General features: G+C 42.0%; 4 protein-coding genes across 5 annotated transcripts; all 4 read left to right on the top strand.

The window, feature by feature from the left end:
• Positions 1 to 2,152: 2,152 nt before the first annotated feature.
• pigs (phosphatidylinositol glycan anchor biosynthesis, class S) lies at positions 2,153 to 8,100 on the top strand. Its single transcript, XM_003446821.5, has 12 exons — positions 2,153 to 2,314; positions 3,613 to 3,752; positions 3,865 to 3,976; positions 4,061 to 4,150; positions 4,259 to 4,350; positions 4,561 to 4,801; positions 4,879 to 5,021; positions 5,106 to 5,220; positions 5,317 to 5,462; positions 5,566 to 5,666; positions 5,746 to 5,956; positions 7,570 to 8,100. Exons 1-12 carry the CDS (start codon positions 2,296 to 2,298, stop codon positions 7,846 to 7,848), a joined length of 1,689 nt encoding a protein of 562 aa, XP_003446869.1. The 5' UTR covers positions 2,153 to 2,295; the 3' UTR covers positions 7,849 to 8,100.
• Positions 8,101 to 8,677: 577 nt separating this feature from the next.
• Positions 8,678 to 13,037, top strand: LOC100704524 (serine/arginine-rich splicing factor 1B). Its single transcript, XM_003446737.5, is given in 5 exon segments — positions 8,678 to 9,131; positions 9,613 to 9,757; positions 9,760 to 9,823; positions 9,928 to 10,100; positions 11,363 to 13,037. Coding segments are annotated over 5 exon segments (792 nt in total). The 5' UTR covers positions 8,678 to 8,940; the 3' UTR covers positions 11,582 to 13,037.
• Positions 13,038 to 13,181: 144 nt separating this feature from the next.
• Positions 13,182 to 18,527, top strand: LOC100705065 (serine/arginine-rich splicing factor 1). The gene is given in 7 exon segments (XM_003446822.5): positions 13,182 to 14,577; positions 16,147 to 16,328; positions 16,420 to 16,592; positions 16,885 to 16,958; positions 16,960 to 17,212; positions 17,569 to 17,657; positions 18,012 to 18,527. Coding segments are annotated over 7 exon segments (1,140 nt in total). The 5' UTR covers positions 13,182 to 14,383; the 3' UTR covers positions 18,187 to 18,527.
• Positions 18,528 to 19,937: 1,410 nt separating this feature from the next.
• dynll2b (dynein, light chain, LC8-type 2b) lies at positions 19,938 to 21,616 on the top strand. Of its 2 annotated transcripts, none has more exons than XM_003446823.3 (3): positions 19,938 to 20,095; positions 20,645 to 20,789; positions 20,883 to 21,616. In XM_003446823.3, the coding sequence occupies exons 2-3, from the start codon at positions 20,658 to 20,660 to the stop codon at positions 21,018 to 21,020; spliced, it is 270 nt and encodes an 89-aa protein (XP_003446871.1). In that variant the 5' UTR covers positions 19,938 to 20,095; positions 20,645 to 20,657; the 3' UTR covers positions 21,021 to 21,616. The 2 variants fall into 2 exon arrangements, with proteins under 2 accessions (XP_003446871.1, XP_005472262.1); XM_005472205.3 differs by having other exon boundaries at positions 19,950 to 20,095; positions 20,649 to 20,789.
• The last annotated feature ends 294 nt before the right edge of the window (positions 21,617 to 21,910 follow it).

Below are 21,910 nucleotides of genomic sequence, written 5' to 3'. Positions count from 1 at the left end.
GTAACTCAAATAACCACTCGATATCTAAGGTATGCAGAAGAGCATCTCTGAATGCACTACACATCACGTGGCTTGAAGGACATGTGCTACAGCAGCAGAAGACCACACCAGATGAAACTTATTTCAGTGGACCGTGAGTCTGTGTGAATTTATAAAGCCCTTTTAAAAACAACTACAGGGTTGAACAATAACACCAAATGTAAAAGACAAACTCAGACCAAAAGGTAAAAAAAAAAATATAGAAAATCGTTCCACAATTCTGCAGCTGCAACTTCGAAAGTCCCGTCACCTCTGTGTTTACGTTGTGTCTTCAGAACAAGCAAAAGTCTCTGGTCTGCTGACCTGAGAGAACGAGGTGGGACATAAGAGTGCAACAGCTCAGACATAAAATGATGCAGAATCATTAAGAGACAAAAGGATTTTTAAAATGGATTCATGAACTAACTGGAAGCCAGTGAATGGAAGCTAAAATTGGAGTGATGTGCTCTTGCATCCTTGCACCAGATAAAAATCGATCGGCAGTGTTTTGCACCAGCTGTAGGTGAGCAACTGGCCTGGCCGATTCCAATGAAAAGTGCATTGCAGTAATTGAGACGAGAGGTTATAAAATGCAAGTATAAATGTTTCAAGGTTGGACTAGAGTGGCTTGACCTTTGACAGTCAACTCAATTGGAAATAGCATGCTATTACTACAGTGTTCACATAAGCTTTGAGCTTTAGAGAAGGATCCATTGTCACTCCTAAATTAGTGATAATGGATTTCTCATATGGGGCCATAGAGGAAAGGTCAATGCGGGGGTTGCTGCTGGTGTCGTTGAGTCTAAACAACGTGACTTCTATCTTGTTCTCATTAAAATTCAAGTGATTTATCACCATCCATCTCCTGATATCGATAAGGCCGTCGTGGAGAGGCTGGACAGAGCATTCAGCCGTGTGCTTCAGTGGAAAATAAACTTGACAGTCGTCTGGATAACAATGAAAGCAAATATTATGTTTTGAGAAAACTGTATTGGCACAGGCTCACCAAAATTGGACAGTCTTGATTTCAGCTGCTATGGTCACATGAAAGGATCAGAATTTGGCATGAACAATATATAAGCACCGATCAATCCTGCCTTGTATCACCAGTTCTAACTGGTGGTGTAAGGGTGTGTAGGATAGTTTCTTGGCCCACTTTGGCTATTGTTTAAACATCACAGCTTTAACAGTATTGCTGATGACCATGTCCACCTTGTTGAATTTATGCAACAAAGAATTATGACAGCTCTGAAGTCAAAATGGGGTCCAAAAAGTTCATGAGGTCTAAAGTGTACCTTATGTTGGGTCCAAAAGATGTGTATTACCATTTTCACTAGCAGTACGGAGGCTACCAGTTTCTTAAAATTATTTAGATGAAATAAGCACTTTATGAAAGGGTATCTGTGGTGTCCAGTAGTGTCCAAGGGTCACCACACAAGTCACCCAAATTTAACAAAGCTGACCTAAAAGTAATGAGGTCATCCGTTTCACACCAGGACCAGCTGGACAAATCAGATCAGGGTAAATACATAACTGAGAGAGCAGCTGTTTCCTCCCTTATTGCCTGTTCTGGGGTGTCCTTGAGCGCCCTGGCTAACTTCCATAAAACATCCCAGGGTTAACAGATCAGATTAGGGTTTTACTAGACAGCTTGAGGAAGATGACAGTGATGCAAGTGGATGTCCCTCTAGTGTCCTTACCTGACAGAACTTCTGGTATCTTCAGAAGTTTTATAATGTGTCTGTGGTGGTTGGATGCATGAGCGAGAGTGAGTGCAGGGCTGTGGTGGACTTGTTTTTCCACATGTTGCGGGCATGCTGCTGGGGCAGCAGACTAAGGATCATATGTTTTAATCGTGTAAATAACACTAAGCTTACTCACTTTTAGTGGTTGCTCGGGAAATTTATGCATTCACAAACATGAATTGAGCCTGTCGTAATTAAAGCTACCACAGGTGGCGCTGAATGCCCACATTTATCACAGTGTGTTTGTGCGTTTAATTCTTTTACAGGGTGCGCCGACGGTCATTTCCGCTTCTGCACTCCTTTACAAAACAACGTACAGCCCTAACACTCTTTTTTAGAATTTTACGGACAGACAGGTGTATATGCAAATATTTGATCATATTTAATTTAATGTAAGCTATGTGTATGAATCACGGTTCTGTTTTGGCCCGCACATGAAGAACCGCTTAGATACGTTTAAAAATCGGTCATGTGATCGGTGCTGCTGGCTGCTTGGCATCCACTAGCGCTCCCTCCCAGTTCATTGGAAGAAATGGCTATCACGGAAGTGGGTGAGTAGATTCGTAACTGAAATGAGTGTAAATGATTTAATTCTTATTAAGTGTTTAATTTTCATTGGTTTACGTTAGATTTATTAAACATGAACCTTTGTACAGAGTGCAACCATAGCGGACTAACAGGAGCCGTTTTCTCCATGTTATGACCCTTTGAAGCTAATGGCTAGCTAGCCGCAGTTGCAGGGGTGATGCCCTGACACTGCAAGAACACCTGCTGTTTACTACATTATTTGTTTTTGTTTTGTTTTTTTAAATATATATTTTTAATTAAAGGAATACTTACGATATTAAAGCTTCCACAAAAGACAGTAACATGCCTAATGTTTACACTGAACCTCGTTTACAACCATGTAAGGCACTGTAGTTGATGCAGCATGATAGACACAGATGCAAATGTGTTACTCAGTCAGTGGTCACCAGTCTGGACATATCGAGGGTACGTAGGGGTCAAGGATTGGGATAAAATCCTCTGTCATGATATACAGTCACCGGACATTTTATTAGGTACACCATGAGACTACTGGATTTGATCCATATCCACCCCTTGTGGACATGGTCAGCAACATAACTCAGGTATTTAAACGAGGCTCAGTTGGTGCTAAGGGGCCAAGAGCATATCCCCCACAGCAGTCACACCACTAGATGCCTGTACTGTTGATACAAGACAAGGTGGAGCCCTACTTTTATGCTGTTGATGTCAAATTGTGACTAAAAAAGTGGCCAGTGAGTGTGTGTAACCTATTTTAATATATTATATTTAATATATTGTTCAATGATTTCCAGAAGAGAATAAAAAATAAATATTTTGTTTTTTAACAATGGAGTATTTTTTAGTTTAAACACCATGGTAAACTCTGATTATGTTTGCCAGTGCTTATATAAATGATCTGATTTTGTTTTAGCCTGAATCCCAAGTTAGGTTTGAATGTTGGCATTTAGAGCTGAAATAACTGGTCAGTTATCTGTTTAAACGAAGTTTTTTTTTTGCAGTTATTTTGGTAATAGATCGATTGTTACAGTTAGTCATTTTAATGTGAAACAGTATTTATTTTAACTAAGCTAAGTGTATGAATGTGAGAGTGAATGAATAGTGGCATTGTAAAGCGCTTTGGGTGCCTTGAAAAGCGCTATATGAAATCCAATCCATTAAGCTGTTATTGAATTTAAGATGGGTGTATTTCACATGTATACTTGAATTTTTAATGTACTTGGTTTTTAATTGATAGATTAATTAGAAGATTTATCATCAGTGAAAATCTTTCAAACAACAATACTGTGTGTTTGTCTCCCAGAGCGTCGACGAGGTCAGCTTGCTGCTCTATCCATAGCAGCCGTTGTCATCATTGTGGGAGTCCCTTTGTGGTGGCGAACAACTGAGACGTACCGTGCCTGGTTACCTGTCAGTCAGATCAAAGATCTGGCTAAACTGCAGGTTTTTAGTGTTTCCATTTATTACATCTCTCATGCCTTGTAGTTGATTGATTTTCCCTGTGTAATACCTTTTTAAAAACATTCTTCTCTCTACGTTATTTCTTATTTTGCAGCTGCATTTGAGCGCTGATGTCGAGGTTGTGTTTGCACGCGGCACCGTGACGCCAGAACAGCAGAAAAAGGTCCCGCTAACGCAGACGCAGGATGAGGAACATGCAGTGGATGGTGATTTGCTCGTGCAGTTTATAATTCTGCGGTTACAGAATATGAAGCCTGCAAGGTTGTTTGACTCTCAAACTTTCTTTCCAGAGGACACAACGTTGAGGTACAGGTATGAAACAAAGTACCGCACAGCTACAATCATGGAGGAAGATGCCCTGAAAAAGCCGACTGCTGCAGGTGAGCAGCAGTCTATCATATCCAACTTGTGGTACTTCAGATGTTGACATTTGACATTTTTTCTCAAAGAAAGCACAGCTGATAATCACGCTAATTTTTCTGCTTTAGAGGCAGATCTGTCTCTGCATATGCTCAGTGAGAGCCCGTGCGGTTCTTTAGTTGTGTATGTGATCCCGGAGTCCTCTTCTTTGCTGCCTGAGGTAAAACTGAAGCTTTTTTATTTTATTTCATGAGTGTGATCACTCCATGCTAATTACTATTTAAAAAAAGGATAATGAAGATAATATAATTTACTGTCACGGAGTGTAAATACAGTACCATCTGCAAAGCTTGAAACAGAATGAATTATCTGTTATATTCCAGGTAAGACAAAGATAATAAAGTATGCACTGCACCTTCATGCCTTTCAGGATGTGAATGTGTATATCGGTCAGCGAAGGACAGCCCTGGTGCGTATCAGTGCCCAGATGAGAGTGGGCAAGACACTAGAGCAATTGCTGGCTCAGCTGGAGCCCCGGATCAAGCAGGTGCTCCAAGTGATGTCTTTTAGCCACACTGACATCACCGTTGCACTCAGCGACAGAGTCCGTTTTAGACCTGGCAACAAAGAGAGCATTGCTGACAGCATGAGAGCCTTCAAATCTAGCCCAGGTTGGTAATTCGGCTCCAGGTTTAACTCTGAGAACACGTTTGCATCTTTTCTCTGATTGTTCTTATCTTCCTGTCAGGTTATGAGATCACATTCAGTCTCCTGAACCCCGATCCAAAGTCTCACCAGCTGCACTGGGACATTGAGGGTGCCGTGCAGACATACATCCAGCCTTTGCTTACAAAACTGTCCCCTCTGGCTAACTTTAGCATCGACTCTCAGGTGCTGTTAATGCGCAGTCCCCATTATGACAAAGAAAAGATGCTCAATTATTGGAAGTTAAGGTTAACCTTTCCTTTTTTACAGACCTTGTACTACACCATGCTCGGAGTGACCCCGCGCTTTGACAGCAGCCTCGAGGCTTACACGCTCAACGCTGACAGTCTTGCACATGTCATCAACCCGGTGGAGGCCAGACTTGGTAAAAGTCTGCTTTTTTAAATTATCATACAGTATCATACAGTACAATACAGTATGTTTTAAGTCTTTTTAATTCTTTTTTGCGTTTGACTTCCAGGCTCTAATGCGGCATCTTCTAACCCTGTGTTAAATTTTCTTCTGTACGTCCCGGATATTCGCCATTCACCCCTTTACATCCACGATCACAGGAAACAGGAAGTGCCTTCTAATGCTTTTCACTCTCCACGGTGGGGTGGAATCATGGTAAGAAAAATGAGCAGCAACGCTGAGGGATAGCTGCACGTTTATTTTGTTGTGTTGGGTATTGTATCCATAAGAAAACCTACATTTATCCATGTTTTTGCAGGTTTATAACGTGAATGGTTTCTATGGGTCGGAGACTGAGTTCCCTGTTCACGTCAACATTAACATGGCCAAAGTGATGGGAGTCTTCCTCGCCCAGCTTCGGTAAGTGTGAACCTGCAGTGTGGGAGTCGTTTTCTTTCCTCTCGACACAAAGTAACCTTCCCGTGCCGTGTTCTGTCAGGTTGTTGCTGGGCGTGCAGTCATTAAGCCCCCCACCTGGCTTCCTGGTGGCACCGTGTGGTAGCACGGGACTAGCTGACTGGGAGCTGGACCGGCTCATGTGGAGTCGTAGTGTGGAAAACATTGCAACAGCAACCACCACCATCACCTCTCTGGCGCAGTTGCTGGACCAGATAGGCAACATTGTTATCAATGACAACATTGCACAGCAGGTAAGGTGCAGGTGTGGTAGTAGTTATGCATTTGTTCCATGTAGCAAAATTGTGCATGTGCGTAGATTTCTTAACACATCCTAACTTTGATTCTGGAGATTTATGTCATTGTTTTGGTTTCTTAGTTTGAATTTAAAACTGTCATATGTGACTTTTTTTTTTGTTAAATACTTTGTTATTGTCAGTTAATCAACAACAAACAAGCTACTTCCTTCTCATTACCTGAAGACAAAAATCCAGAATTCATCCTTCTTTTAATAATTTTATTATTGTACTAGCAACATAGTAGTGAGGACAGATCCTAGCTGGGGGAAGTCAGGAACAACATCAGCAATCACACTACATAAGCTGAAATTAGAAACATAAAAAAACAAAATCAAAAACCATTTTTGTTGTCACGGCCAGCTCAAAAAGGAAAAATAAAAAGCTCAATTAATCTCAGTGACTGCAACATATAAAGAGGATGCCACACCAGAGTTTCAATTTGTCAGCAATAATTATTTTATTTAAACAGAATGAAGGTCTGGAGGCCTGGAAGACGGTAAGATAAACATGGAAAGAGGCCAGGCCAGCCACACAGGAGGTTGTGGGACCCAGAACCTCTCTCCCTAAACTAATAGAATAATAATACCCATTCATGCATCTTCTGCCACTTATCCGTTTCCAGATCACCGGTGCAGCAGCCCGGGGAACACAGAGGCATACCCTCGGTCTCTCGGCAAGCCAAGAAATGTAATCTCTTCAGCATGTCTTGGGTTTGCCCTGGTGCATCCTCCCAAAAGGACAGGCTGGGAACAGGACATGCCCAGGAGGCATCCTAATCAGATGGCTGAACCACCTCTGCTGGCTCTTTGCAATGTGGAGGAGCAGCTCCTCTACTCTGAGCCCCTCCTAGATGACTGAAACCCTTGCCTGTCTCTAGGGAGAGGTCAGCCAACATTCGGAGAAAGCTCATTTATATTGCTTGTATCAGCAATCTCATTCTTTTGAGTTAGTACCGAGAAGCTAGTGGACAAAGTTGCAGACCTGTCCCTCTGTCTGCCTCTGTCTGTACCTCACTCAACAAGAGCCCGAGATACTGAAAAATCCTCCATTTGGGGCAGCAACTTGAGCTTAACCCTGACTGGGCACTCCACCTTTTTTTGGCATAGATCTGTGGTCTCAGACATGGAAGTGCTAGTTCTCATTCTTGCTGCATCACACGCAGTTGTGAACTGCTCCAATGTGAACTGGAGGCCACCACCTGATGAACCACATCATCTGCAAAAAGCAAAGATGAGAACCTGAAGCCACAAAATTAGAAGCTTTTTGCCACTTGGGTGCACACCTAGAAATTCTGTCTCTAAAATTTTGTCCGTGCCTTTTTTTTCCTTTTCTTTATTTTTTAAAGAAAAGATAAACAAAAAAATCACCCTATGGAAAACCAAAAAATAACACTTTCATATCACACGAAGACTGCATATATGAACACAAAGTAACCAAAATAAACAAAAGGCCATTTCAGTCTCAGTATCAGAGTGGTATCTTATGCCTAACAATTAGGTAGTCTCCTCTAATTGCATAATAATAACAATAATAATACATAACCTGTGATCTGTTTTGCTAATACGCAGGTGTCCAGTGCTGTCACGTCCCTGCAGCTGGCCATGGCCGAGCTGGAGGTCGGAAACCTCGGCTTTGCTCTGCAGTACAGCAAAGAGGCCATCTTGGCTTCGGAGAAAGCGTTCTTCGACCCTTCACTCCTTCACCTGCTCTACTTTCCAGACGATCAGAAGTTTGCTATCTACATACCACTCTTCCTGCCCATGTGTGTGCCTATTCTGCTCTCAATGCTGAAAATAGTGTCGGAGGTCAGGCAGAGACGCAGGGAAAAGCAAGCCAAAAAGGAATAAGAGGCACTCGAGCAGGAGAAGAAGAACAAAGAAACTGTTTGAACAAACCATTTCGTTAGTGGCCTGAAAAGGCTCATGTGAACCATTGTGGTTTGGGGTTTACAACTCATATTGTTTTGTACAAGGATTTATGTCTGATGTACTGAGTGATTGCAGCGACTGTCTGACACTGTGTGGCTGAAAGCTTCAGTTTATTTATTTTATTTCTCATGTTATTAAGAAATAAAAACTAAAGTTCTGTCTCATTGTAAACCCGTTTGTTTTTTTTTCTATTATAACATTACTGCAGACCTTTAAAAGTCCAAATTGGGCTTTGAGGTTCATCTAATAAAAAAAAAATATCAGCTTCAACAATTGAAATCTAGCTGTTTTGATGATCATTTGGCTCAGGTGGAAAAAGATTTCCTCACAAAACACTGAATAAGGTACTCTCTGTAGTGTCTGTTGCTTAAATACTTAATAGGCTTTTGATGAAGTTATGATTTTCACTGTCATGGCCACATTTTTAGTGATGAAGAGGACATTATATCCTTCTTAAAGGACTTTGAATGGAGATTGTCGCACAATACTTAATGTGCTGGTACTTATAGCATGCCTGAGCAATCAGAGCACATTTTACCAATTATACAGTTGTTCATACTCTCTGTATTTATACCTAAACGCCTTCTAACATTAACACGTCCACTCACACTCTAATCAATGGGCTCAAGGATTTATAGATCGATCCACTGACCTTCAGATTGGTAGATAACCCTGTCTACCATCTGAACAGCTGTGGCTCAGGTTACAGGTTACACTTTAAAGAGTAACCCCACTCTCCGGTAGGTGGCGGTTTACGCCTTTTAGAGCTAGTCGTACCCTGTGAAGAAGAATCTGTTATCGGTAGCTTCTGCTTGCAACTTTTAGCCCTTGCTTATCTCGCTGTTTGAATTCCGCTTCGAAGGGTTTCAACTTTTATTAAGGTGTAGCTTAAACCCAATCTCTAACGCGTAGTTCGTACATGTTGCTTACTATCTAGGCGCCACTCCAGTCATTTTTCACCAAAAGTTGATCTATTAGCCGACTTGCTAACTTCCCTCGCGTTGCGCCATCATGTCTGGCGGTCTCATTCGAGGACCCGCGGGGAGTAACGACTGTCGGATATATGTGGGAAATCTCCCTCCCGACATACGTTCAAAAGACGTGGAAGACTTATTTTACAAGTACGGAAGTATTCGTGATATAGATTTGAAGAACCGCAGAGGAGGACCACCGTTTGCTTTCGTGCAGTTCGACGACCCGAGGTGAGCCGCATTGTTCCGCGCCACGTCTGCCTCTTATCTCCACAGTTAGCCAGCTACACCCAAAATAAGGCGTAAACAGGCACATAACGTGCGAGTTGACGGGATATAACCTGTAGCAAGAATTTGGTTTAGGAGAAGTTTTGAGTCGAGTTAATGGAGCTCTTTTTGGATTGTCGTGAAATGTGTGTTGTTGAGGCCTGCAGGAGGCCACGTTGATTGGCGGTTTACCCCGTTAAGTACCTGTGAGTGTGAATGTGCTTGCAAATGTGCTACTACCAAACCACGTTTTAGCTGATAAGTAATGTTCAGGATAGCAATTAAACGATTTAACAAAATATCTATCATCTATAAGTCCACTATAAGAGGCTAATTTCCTCCCCATTTTTAAATGGTCTGTGACGAAGACTGAAATAAGAGTAAAACTACATCTTTCTTTGCATTATTAGTGTTGGGTTATTCATTTCACTGTTGGATTTCACAGGGATGCTGAAGATGCTGTTTATGGGCGTGATGGATACGACTACGATGGCTACCGTCTGCGTGTGGAGTTCCCTAGAAGTGGAAGAGGAGGTGGAGGTGGTGGCGGTGGTGGTGGTGGTGGTGGTGGAGGAGGAGGAGGAGGAGGAATGGGACCCCAAGGGGAAGGTACGGTCCCCCATCCCGACGCTCGGAGAACAGGGTCGTTGTGTCAGGTGAGTGGTGTATTTTTCTGTCTGAAGGTTTTGGTCTCTAGTTTAAAAGTGTAGTTGTATGTGTAAAGCTTCCAAAACCTTTTTTGTTGTTATTTCCTTTTTAGGACTTCCCCCCAGCGGGAGCTGGCAGGACCTGAAGGATCACATGCGGGAGGCAGGTGATGTATGTTATGCTGATGTGTTCCGTGATGGCACTGGTGTCGTGGAGTTTGTACGCAAAGAAGACATGACCTACGCCGTCCGTAAACTGGACAACACAAAGTTTCGCTCCCATGAGGTATGTAAATCCTCACATTGTCAGACTCTCTTAATAAGGACTAACTTGAAAAGCTTAGTCTTAAGAAGAAGAAGAAAAAAAGGCGACACCTGGACTTCTTTAGTCTTGCAAAGAGGTTTCACCTTTAATCAAACAGGCATCTTCAGCTCTGAAAACAAATAGGGTAGAGTTACAGGTATTTATAGTGTGTTCTTGAACAAGTCAGAATTTCTGGTTCCCAGTCAGAAATTGAACGCCCTGAACGCGGATGTCCCACTCGGAAAGTCAGATCAGCCCCAGGAACTAAATAAGTCATAGGCAGCATACCTCGACAACAAAATGCAGCATTAACCCACCTTGGCTCATGTGGTGACTCGCATGATCAGTAGAGGGTCAACGATCCTCGGGGCCGCTGCCAAAGGGAACAACTGCCGCTACACTTTAATTACCCAGGACTCTCCACCATTTGTTTTATATCATTTATTGATCCCACAAGAGAAATTGTTGTGTTACAGCGGCAAGATAAAGAATAAAAATTAGCCTGTCACAAAAAGAGAGTCAGTTACAGTTTCACCGAAAATGTCAGGAATGTCGGCCTGAGGGAGAATGAACTCTTTTGCCTCAGTATTGTGGAGTGAGATGGATTGTCCAAGATCGAGAGCAATTTGAGCATCCTCCAAATTCTGGCCAATCATCGTTCCAACCTTGTGAATCAGTTGGCACTGATGCTTTTTCTTGCTCCTTATTGCTACCACAGATGGGTAGAAGACCTTCAGGATCACTTAGAACTGAAGGAGCCTGCTGGCTGAGAAGTGAAACGTCTTTGCAAACCTAAAGAAGTCTTGATGCCTTTTTTTTTTTTTTTTTTTTTTTCTTCCTCCTTTATCTCCAAACTCTTAAAGCTGTTGAGACTACCATTACCCAGATGACTAAGAACCAACACAGACATTGAAAAGCTTACTTAAACACTGAAAGGAATGTGAAGGTTAATTTCCAGTAAGTAAAGCAAAATGCTCAACTGTAAAGATTTCCTGGTGATAAGAATCAATAATTGGCTTATCTGTTTTATATTAACAGAAACGATCTTACTGAATGACGGATTGATGATTGTGCGAGTAATTTAAAATTCTGATGTGTGGATTAGGGCTGTTGTGCAGCAGTATGTTTGTTTATTTATGACTAATACATCAACCAGGAAAAAATGTGGTTAGCTCTTTCTGTATGTGGGTTTCATATAGCAGCAAAAGGAATGGTCGGTGATGTTTGCTCATGTTTGTGTTCAGGGTGAGACGGCTTACATCCGTGTGAAGATGGACGGTCCTCGGAGCCCCAGCTACGGTCGCTCTCGCTCTCGTAGCCGCAGTCGAAGCAGGAGCAAGAGTGGATCACGCAGCTACTCCCCACGCCGCAGCAGAGGATCTCCCCGTTATTCTCCCCGCCGCTCTCGCTCCCGCTCCCGGTCCCATTCCCGGTCTCGCTCCCGCTCCCGCTCTCGCACCTAGGCAAGCCTGACCTAAGAGCCAGAATGGAAATCTTCACATTACTCAACGAATCCTGTATATTCATCAAGGATCATCTCGTGTGTCACCTATGTATGCTGTCATGGTGTGTGCTCCCTTCCCTACCCGACACCAACCCACCTGCAGTTTTATTTTCCATTCTAATTTTTGCAGACCAGTTGAGCGTGCACATGACCGAGTTTTGCTCCATTATTTCTTCTCTCAAAACGTGTTCTGCTTCTGCTGTGTCATCTCTAATTCATCCGTGTACCTCTCTTCTCCTGATTGTCCTGCTTGAATGTTGAATGTTTTTTGCTTCATTTGCAAAGATTTTTTTTTTAAATTTTTTTTAATTTTTATTATTTTATTTTTTTTACTTCCTTCAGGCGAATACTGCTGTCTTTTTGACCTTCTTGTGTGTTTCTCTGTTCAGAGTTCAGAGGAACAGGATAGGATGGGAACAGAGGAAACAGTTCATATTAGGATAAACAGGAGGAGGAGGAGTCAAATGTGGCACCAATGGTATGATGGCTGTGCCTTGTCAACTGTGAAATTATAAGGCTGTTCATTTTTTTTTCTTTTTTTTCAAAAAGCATAAATCTGACAATAGGGCCCAGTTTGAATGTTTTCAGTAGTTAAGTTTCTTTTTTTTTTCTTTTCTTTTTTTTGGTGGTTTTTCTCATCCTTTATCATACAAAGTAAATCTTTGTATTTTGGGATTGATTATAGATGGTTTTCTCCTTTTTCTCAACGTAAACTCCCTGGTAGCTGCATTTATTTACATTACTTAAAGCATTTTCCTGAAGGTGTGATTCTAACTCGCCTCCTTCTCTTTGGTTCTGCTGGTATTCTGAAGGTTTGGACTGGGCTCATTGTCTCACCATTCCGGAGCCGGATCAGGATTCAGGATCAGATTAGGATTAGGCTTCAGGATGGATACATGGAGCAGGATCATAGGAGCGTTTTTACCGGGAGAAGATCCCGACCCCCTGACCCTGTCCACATAAACCCATCAAACCGGAACCATTGTAGTGCGATATTCAGAAAAAATTGGCTTTCAAATTTTCCAAAATTTCCCTTTTTGTGTGGGACCTCACAGACAGACTTACTGGCTGCACAGTGACGCACCGTTTATTTTTCTTTTTTAAATAATTAAAAAGAAGAGAAAAGCATGGATCAAATCCAGGAGGAGGGCTGGGAGGTGCAGAATGGATCCACACGCGTAAGGAGTGGTAAATAGTGGAAAACCGTTACCAGTGGAGGAGGGAGGGAGGGGTGAAGAGGGAAGTCTGGGAGGAGACGAGGGATCGTAACTTTAATGTGGTTTGTATCTTTTTTTCTTTGTTTTTCTTTTTGGTCCAGTTTTTTTTCTAGCGGTGGCTGACTTCTGATTTTCTTACACATGATCTCGATTATCTCAAAGCTTTATTCTCTTTTAATAAAACGTTCTACAACATTAGATGAACTGACTTTTTTCTTTTTTGCATTAAAAATGGTGTGTACAGAGTGTTTAAACATATCCCTCTAGGTGGCTGCTGTTAATTTCATTGTCTTAAAAGTCTGGTAGCTTAGCAGGAGCACTGTTTGCCAAGGTGCCACCTCTTTCAGATCTTTCAGTCCCACACTCTCCACTTTGTCTCTTATGTGTTGGCCATGATCCATTACTAGCTAGCCAGATTTGCCTCATTCTTTTTCCTCTTGCCTGGTCCACTTTGATGTCTCCACAATGGATCTGCCTCCATCTCACCCTGTCCCTGTCAATCCTCTGCATATCCTCCTACACTACATCCATGAATCTTCTCTAAGGTCTTCTTTTACTCCTACTTGCCATCTCCATCTCCAGTTTCATTTGTCTAGTATAGCCACTGTGCCCCCTCAAATGTTCAAACCATCTCTAAATTGTTCAAACTAAGCCGTCGCTCTTATGTACTCCCTTCTTGTTCTGTCCATTCTGGTAATTTTCAATGACATTCTTAACTTCAACTTTGCCACTTCCACCTTTGCCTTCTGTCTTCTTTGTGCTGTCTCTTGTTACTGTTAGGAGGCAGTGAGAGAAGAAAAGACTAACGTCTTCCCCACTCTTCTTCTATCATCTTTTGGCACACTATTGTGCAACAGCACTGGAGGCGGTTGTTGTTAATTTGGGCTTGGACTGATTTTAGGCCAAATGGCTTTCCTGACAGAATCTTACCCGTTTGTCCAGGTCTGAGAGTGGGGTTAACTCTCTCCTGGCTTGGGTTAACGATATTCATTATTATTCAATAACTTCCTCAGGTGCTAGTTTACTTCAGTGGTCGAGCCTCAGGTTCATTTATAGCAGCTGGGTTCATTTCCAGACCGCTGGCATGTCTTTCCTGCTTTCTTGTCACATCATCACAGACCTATTTAAATAAAGGCATTTCTTTAAAAAAATAAAAATGCAAGTATTTGATTCTTCCTGTGCCAACACATGTATAAACTGTGATGGCTGAAAAGCTAATGGGTGCTGAAACACGACTTTTATACATACTAGAACTATTTTGTCTCTCGCTCTTGTTTAAGATCACGTTTTGTCTCGCACTTGTAGCAGTGGTCTTCCGCTTTATTACGTGTGCGTGATGACGTACGCTGGCCCCGGCCTCCATGCAGTAGCGTCATGAGGGTCTTCCTCAGTATTGGCACTCATGTCACCAGTCCAGTTAAACTGTGAGCGCATATTTTATTTTTACAGATAAAAGCTGTGTCTTTATTTATCTATTTTTCCCCTAACTGCTTGTTCGGGCCGCAGACATTTAACTGTCACCCTAGCTCGCTGCTAGCGTTAGCATGTCCGGCGGAGGTGTGATTAGAGGACCTGCGGGGAGCAACGACTGTCGGATATACGTAGGGAATCTCCCTCCCGATATCCGCACCAAAGACGTGGAGGACGTGTTTTATAAATACGGAATCATTCGCGATATTGACCTGAAAAACCGGAGAGGAGGCCCGCCGTTTGCCTTCGTAGAATTTGAGGACCCGAGGTGGGCTGCAGTGCCACATTTTAACTCATGTTTACACCGAAATATCAGGACAGACTTAAAAGGTGATTTTGAAGCCAAATAGACTCGTGTTAGTGCCCACACTTTAGAATTGTCCTTCAGAATAAGCATTTATATTAAAATGGTTGTCATTGTTAATTTGGGTGACAATTGTAGGTAATTAGGGTTAAAAAATGTTTTGTTTTTTATTTGTATTTATTACTTTTGCGGAAGTAGTAGTAGTATCCCCGGCACTTGCTTCACCAAGTTTGACCAAATTAAACTATTTCTCTTCAAAATGATTTACGGGAGGGTTGTTCTTTGAACTTATCAGTAGAAAAATAAAAAAAACTGTAACTAGAATTTAGCTAAAACAGTTAAATATTTTTTTTTTAAATTAAGTAAACACTAGATTAAAAGTAAAGAGCAAGAGGAAGATATCTTGAAACCTCCTTGAAAACGTCCCTGATGTTTCCCATTTGTATTTAATGAAATCCTTCATACTGATGGAGATGACTGTAGGTGGTCATCTCCAGCTCCAGCCTTTTCTGTGAAAGTGTATGTTTTAATTAAAAAATGATTGAACAGACAGAACATAGTTTACTGTTTCAGCACCATGGAGAGTGACACTGGGACTGATGGGGTCTGAGTGCTTTAATAAAGAAATGACGTTTCTCTGAAAACACTTCCCATGTCTAATTACTGTGCACTGTAATTGATTTACACAGCTGTATTGGTCTCTCCATGTAAGAAAAGTCCTCAGAAAATTCCTCTAAGCTAATGTTGTAAAAGTAAATTAAGACTAATGTTATTTTTTTTATTTTGGTTGAAGCCAATATTTTTAATGCCTTACGTTATTTATGGGTTTAATATAAAAGACGAATGTGCTTTGCATGTCTGAAAAGTGAAAGTAATTAAATCTGCATTCTATTTAAGGGCCACTAGGGGGCAATAACTGCAGTTTCAAAAACACTTGGTTTCCTATATAAATCTACGGGAAACTGGCTTTCTGACCTAACCTTTCTACGGAGTTTATGGGCTCATTCACTCGTTTGGTGTAATACTGAATAAAAAAAATAAGTTGCGGATTTAAATCTTTGTCATACTAAGTTTCACAAAGGTAATGCTCATTGGTTAACCACTTAAGCATGTGGTTTCACAAAGAGAAGCTTCTTTCCTCACATCCTATTTCAAAGCACCAGCTTGGCTGTGGCAAAAATCCTCACCTCCAAGCTTTCAACCCAGACTTCAGAAGCCAGTGGGTGACAACGCGTTTTATACCGTCTGTGGTTTCATACTGTTTTGTCCTCACCATTTTTTATCATTGAGGGTAAACTGGACAAGAAGACTACGCTACCATAATTCGTCTGCACTACAAATGAGATAATAAAAACAGACCATCAAATTGCCTCTCTGAATCTTAAGAAAAAGTTGTACGCTTGTTGTTAGACTGGCTCAGTTTTACGTTAACACATTAAAGTGATAAGTTGAGTCTTCAGTAGTCTAAAAGTCAAAAGTCGATACACTCTGTCATGTTCTGAGGAGTGCATGAGTGTCAGTATCACTCTTCAGGGATGCAGAGGATGCTGTTTATGGACGTGATGGTTATGACTATGATGGCTACCGTCTGCGTGTTGAATTCCCTCGAAGTGGACGTGGAGGTGGAAGGGGAGGTGGTGGTGGAGCTTTAGGAACCCCAAGGGGACGGTATGGTCCCCCGTCACGGCGCTCCGAGTACAGGGTTATAGTCTCAGGTAGGCACGTGCATCTTGTCAGCTTGCATCTTATTACCTCCCCACCTTTATTGTGTTACATTTCCTATAACATCCCTATTCTTCACGTCAGGCCTTCCCCCCAGCGGGAGCTGGCAGGACCTGAAGGATCACATGCGGGAGGCAGGTGATGTATGTTATGCTGATGTGTACCGTGATGGCACCGGCGTGGTGGAGTTTGTACGCAAAGAAGACATGACCTACGCCATCCGTAAATTGGATAACACCAAGTTTCGCTCCCATGAGGTAGGTTAGGGTCACTGCAATGAATAGCTCTGGGAGTAAATTTTAGAATTTAAATTGTTCAAGGTAAGTCCTGACACGAAATATGGAGCAGGGAGAGTGAAGAAAATGAGCACGAGGGTGAAATTCTACATTAATGACACTAATCAGATGGTGTACAATGATAAGACCATGTTTAATTTCTTTCTTGAGATTCTTTGTAAGAGGGCAACCATCTTTTCCAAATGTTTTTAACCACAATTAATGTCGTCAAGCAGCTCTTTTGCCATTCCCGCTCTTCTGTTTGTGTGTTCAGGGTGAGACGGCCTACATTCGCGTAAAGATGGACGGCCCTCGCAGCCCCAGCTACGGTCGCTCACCCTCTCGTAGCCGTAGTCGAAGCCGGAGCAACAGCGGGTCACGCAGCTACTCCCCACACCGCAGCAGAGGATCTCCTCACTACTCTCCCCGCCGCTCCCGCTCTTGCTCTCGCACCTAGACGCACCTCCTATGACATAAACCAACAGCTCATCCCAGCCGCTCGTCTCAGAGTGGAGACGACAGACTTCACAGAACAGATCTCCGTCGTCTCAGAGTGGAGACGACAGACTTCACAGAACAGATCTCCATGGACCATTTGCTGGGTTAACTGTTTCCTGCATCTCTTGTGTGTTTCTTTTCCCCCAGGTTTTGTGGTGCGGGATTTATTTTGCTTTAGACCAGCTGAATTTTCCTGGTTTATGTATGTCCCCTTTACTTCTTATATCCTTTTCTCACCCTTTTCACCGCACAATGATCTAAACCTTTTTCCTGCAAACTTGTCCCTTCCTATGTGTGTACTCCTCCTCTCCCAGTTCCCAGCTGTGTGTGATTGTATGCTTTGTGTTTTGGTTATTATACTGGGGTTGTTATGGATGTATATATATTAATATACATATATTTGTTACCAGCATTGCATTTAAAATTGTATTTTGACCCTTTCCTGTGTTTCTCTGTTCAGAGTTCAGAGGAGCAGGATAGGATGGGAACAGAGGAGACTGTTCATATTAGGATAAGCAGGAGGAGGAGGAGTCAGATATGGCACCAATGGTATGATGGCTGTGGTCTCTATATCTGAAATCTGCATAAGATAAGGCTTTAGTCCATTTTAGCCATAAATATATGCTTGAACATTGCTGATTACTGTAATGAGGTATTTGTGGTTGTAGTAAAGGTTTTGTTTGTTGCATGCTCACATTCTAAAATTCATACCAGCAAGGTTAGACTAGCCCCTAAAATCTAGTGATTCTTCTCAGTGGTCCCTGCAGATTTTTCTAAAACATTATAAAATCCTGTGCTGGTTCTGTCCCTGGTAGCTGTATTTATTGACATTTCTTTAAACTTTTTCCTGAAGGTGTGATTCTAACTTGCCTCCTTCTCTTTGGTTCTGCTGGTATTCTGAAGGTTTGGACTGGGCTCATTGTCTCCCCATTCCGGAGCCGGATTAGGATTAGGCTTCAGGATGGATACATGGAGCAGGAGCATGGGAGCAATTTACCGGGAGAGGATCCCGACCCCTGACCCTGTCCACATAACCCCATCAAAGTGGAAACATTTTATAGAAATATTCAAACTTTAAATTGGCCTTCAAACAGCAGAAAGAAAATTTCTTTCCACACGGGAAGGCTTCCTGATGAGAATTATTTTTCTTTTTTTAAATTAACATGATCAAAGCTTGGTGTAATCCAGGAGGAGGGCTGGGAGGTGCAGGATGGATCCACGCACATAAGGAGAGTGGTAAAGCTAAACATTAACACACTGACAGAGGGTGGGGAGACTCGGAGGTTACAGGAGGATGTGACTTTATGTATGTCATTTTTCTCTTAGGTCAGCGCTTTTCTGCAGAAGATGCATATTCATTAGGATAAATATAATCTCCAGTACCTTGAAAAAGCTTCAATAAAAAATCAGTTTACAGTTTCCTGTTTTCCTGGTTTTCTTTTTTGTAAAACTTCTGCAGATATATCAGATTACACAGTACAAGTTTCTGGCATTTTTCTGGCCTGATATTTGACTGCTCTTCTGTCAGTTGGTTTCTGCCATAGACTCAGCTTTTAAGCATAGCCCACAAATTTTCACTGAGGTTGAGGTCATGACTTTGGAAGGCCATTCCAGAAAATTAATGTTACCGTGGGGTATCTTCACGGGGTATGTTGGATCTTCAGGCATTTGGTTTGTTCATGGCTGGAAATTTCAGTCAAGCTTGACATCTCAGTTAATGGTGACATTGGACAGTGACCCTGGTGTTCCAGCAGTTCCAGTTAATGGCATGCTTGAGCCTTGGAGGTTCCCTTGAACGTACCAACCAATTTCAGTGACAGTTTGGGTCTTCTTCCAGACACTGGAAAAATGGTGACACATCTGAATGACTTGTACTTATGTACTTGTGTTTGAACTCATGATCTTGGAACCTGCAGATGTTTAGAAATCACTCCAAGAGACCTTCTCAACTTGTGTAAATCTATAATGCTCTTCCTTAGATCTTCACTGAAGAGTTCCTTGGACTTTCCAATTGGACTTTCCCATTGGTCAATCCACTGACTGCTGTCAAATAAATACTTTATGTGTTGGCAAAGAAACTACCATTTGTAGTCAATCATGACAATCAATGAGAAGTTAATAGGTCTTGTCAAGTTAAAAAACATTGTAGAACTTTCAGCACCACTTAAATAATTTAAGAGTGTGTGCATAAATATGACTCTCTGTGGATTATAGAGAATCCAAAATAAATTGAAACTTGTTTCTTTAAAATCATTAAAGATGTATGCTGTAAAATCACTACACTGTGGAAAAAAGAACAGTTCAAAGAAATCATTAACAGCACAAAAGGACTGTGACGTTTATGCTCGTGATAAGTGAAAGTAAACTTCTGGCCACATATGTGATGCCTCAGTTTAGGGTCTTGGTCATCTACACCACCTTTTTGAAAGAGGGTAGAAATGGACACCAAATAAACTTACAGTCACACCAGCATGAATAAATAAGGATGATTATAAGTCATGCAATTGGAGCCCAAGAATAAAACATATGAAGTTGAAAATGATCATAACAGGTATAATTTAATGTTACTCTGATGTACTGAGGACTGTGGAAAAAGGAGAAAAAGCAAACCAGGACAATTTGAACCTGTGTTTTTTACAAGATTTGAAGAAACTCAAATGTAAAAATCCTATTTCATTAGTTATGAATGTGCATTTTTGGGGGCTCGAGGGGGGTTGCACACCAATCACCTGGATCAATGGGACCCTCTAAGTTGGGGGAGGGAACGGGTGAAACGGTGCATTCTGGGTGGAAATAAGATGCGGGGTGCTGTCCGCAAGTAAAACCACGCCGTTGGCAGGGTGGAGGCTTCGCTCGAGCCAATCACGTAGTGAATGTGAAGTGGAGGGCGGAACGCACGGGGGCACACTTCCTTGCATAAATAAAGGAAAAACCTGCACGGTCCCTTCATCGCACACCTTTGCACGTTAAGACTTCCTTGAAAGACGGTAAGAGTAAAATGCACGTTTGGTCCTAACCTTTGCTGCTTATTGTCACCGTGAGCAGGTCAGCGTGAGGGGTGAGGTTTCTGTACCCCGCGTGCTCATCCACGCTCTCAGGCTCTTACCTTACTTGCTGTACATTATTTGCAAACCTGATAATCGGAGCACTTACACCATTGTTGGGTTAAATTAGCGATACTGCGTGTTGCAATGGTTAAACTGGGCTATTCCAGCAACATTTACCAAATAATGATGCCAGCGACGCATGGCTTCTATTTCTTGTAATCCTAACATAAAGGGCCCTTTATGTCTTAAATTACACGAGGGACCTCAATAAAAGGGACACTTATCTCCATCACCTGTTTTGGATAGTGTCCTGGTTTCATTTAGCTCTCACTTGCAAATCATGTAAATCATCTATTCAAAATAAAAGTAAATAAAAGGCACCCCTGCAGCCAGTGGCCGCTTCCTTAGGCACATTGTGTGATAGCAGTGATGTCATGAGAACGTAAAAGAGCTGAGCGGACACGGTAAAGATGGCTTTGTCTCCTGCAGTCAGAAAGCCAACATGGGTGACAAGAAGGCTGTGATAAAGAATGCAGACATGTCTGATGAAATGCAGCAGGATGCAGTGGACTGTGCCATGCAGGCCATGGAAAAGTATAACATTGAGAAGGATATCGCCGCCTATGTCAAAAAGGTATGTTGCTGTTGCTTCAAAATAAAATGAGCAGCGCAAAGTTGTTGCGTGCATTTTTGGCAAGAAGATGCTAATGTGTGTCTTTCCCTGCAGGAGTTTGACAAGAAGTACAACCCCACATGGCACTGCATTGTTGGGAGGAACTTTGGCAGCTACGTGACACACGAGACGAAGCATTTCATCTACTTCTACCTGGGTCAAGTGGCTATTCTGCTGTTCAAGTCTGGCTGAGACGTGGGCTCCTAAACTATTTCAGCATTTCTTCTCCCATTTGCTACATGACTACCTCCTAATTTCTTGCTGTCTTCAGCCTGTTATTATTTTTGTCTCCTGCAACACTACTACCAACAGTGGCTGGTGCTTTGAGCTTGTGTAATGCCTGGACTGGTGATGTGTCATTCATAGAAAATGCCAATATAAAATGACTTATGCTGACAGCACTCAGTCAGCCTCTGCACTTCTAACAGACTCATTATGGCTCATGACTTCTCAGTAATTTGCTGTGCTGTGGTGCACAGACTTTGTATGTTAGTTCACATGACTGTATAATTTATTTTCATTGAATTAAAATGAGCAACAGCCTTTTTTGTTATCCTTTTGATTTTCACTGACAAACCATGCTGAGACTGTTGCTTACATGAAATAAAGGATGCAAAATACTGAGAGATTTTAGGGGTTTTGTACATGCCTAAACATTCCTGTTGACACTTGTAGTGTTGTTGTAGATCTTTGGGAATGTAATTCAGTGAGTAGTCATTGTGATATTTTCAGCATATTGACCAAAAAAAAAAAAAAAGCTTTGACAACAGTAAATTGGTTCAAAATGTGTTCTGTGTGCTTTCAATTCATTGCACTTCCATTAGATACTAATAGCTTGGCACCCTGTTGGGCTGTCCAGCACTTTATCTCCCGTGTATTCTGATTGAAGCCTTGTGATGCATCTAAACTTTAGGTGCTCGGACCTAATCGCGAATAGGCAGATATAGAGTACCTCTCGTTTCCTTTTTTGTTTGGAAATGCAGGAATTTTTTTTGTACATGTACAATGCGGTGTATGAGGTAAAAGCTGAATTTGCACAGTATTTGGTATGAACACTTTAGTTCTTGTGAAATGTGGCGTAC

The sequence above is a fragment of the Oreochromis niloticus genome, linkage group LG10 (assembly GCF_001858045.2).
Source record: "Oreochromis niloticus isolate F11D_XX linkage group LG10, O_niloticus_UMD_NMBU, whole genome shotgun sequence".
Lineage (NCBI taxonomy): Eukaryota > Metazoa > Chordata > Actinopteri > Cichliformes > Cichlidae > Oreochromis > Oreochromis niloticus.
Note: the sequence above shows the minus strand (reverse complement) of the source record. Positions and strands in the feature narration are given on the sequence as shown.

What these genes read in the sequence shown, in the direction of transcription:
- pigs (XM_003446821.5), top strand. An exon ending in TGAGGAACATGCAGTGGATG is followed by an intron (nt 3,977 to 4,060) that starts GTGATTTGCTCG and finishes CTTTCTTTCCAG; the next exon opens with AGGACACAACGTTGAGGTAC. An exon ending in CCCGGTGGAGGCCAGACTTG is followed by an intron (nt 5,221 to 5,316) that starts GTAAAAGTCTGC and finishes TTTGACTTCCAG; the next exon opens with GCTCTAATGCGGCATCTTCT.
- dynll2b (XM_003446823.3), top strand. Translation starts at nt 20,658, where the DNA reads ATGGGTGACAAGAAGGCTGTGATAAAGAATGCAGACATGTCTGATGAA. An exon ending in TCGCCGCCTATGTCAAAAAG is followed by an intron (nt 20,790 to 20,882) that starts GTATGTTGCTGT and finishes CTTTCCCTGCAG; the next exon opens with GAGTTTGACAAGAAGTACAA.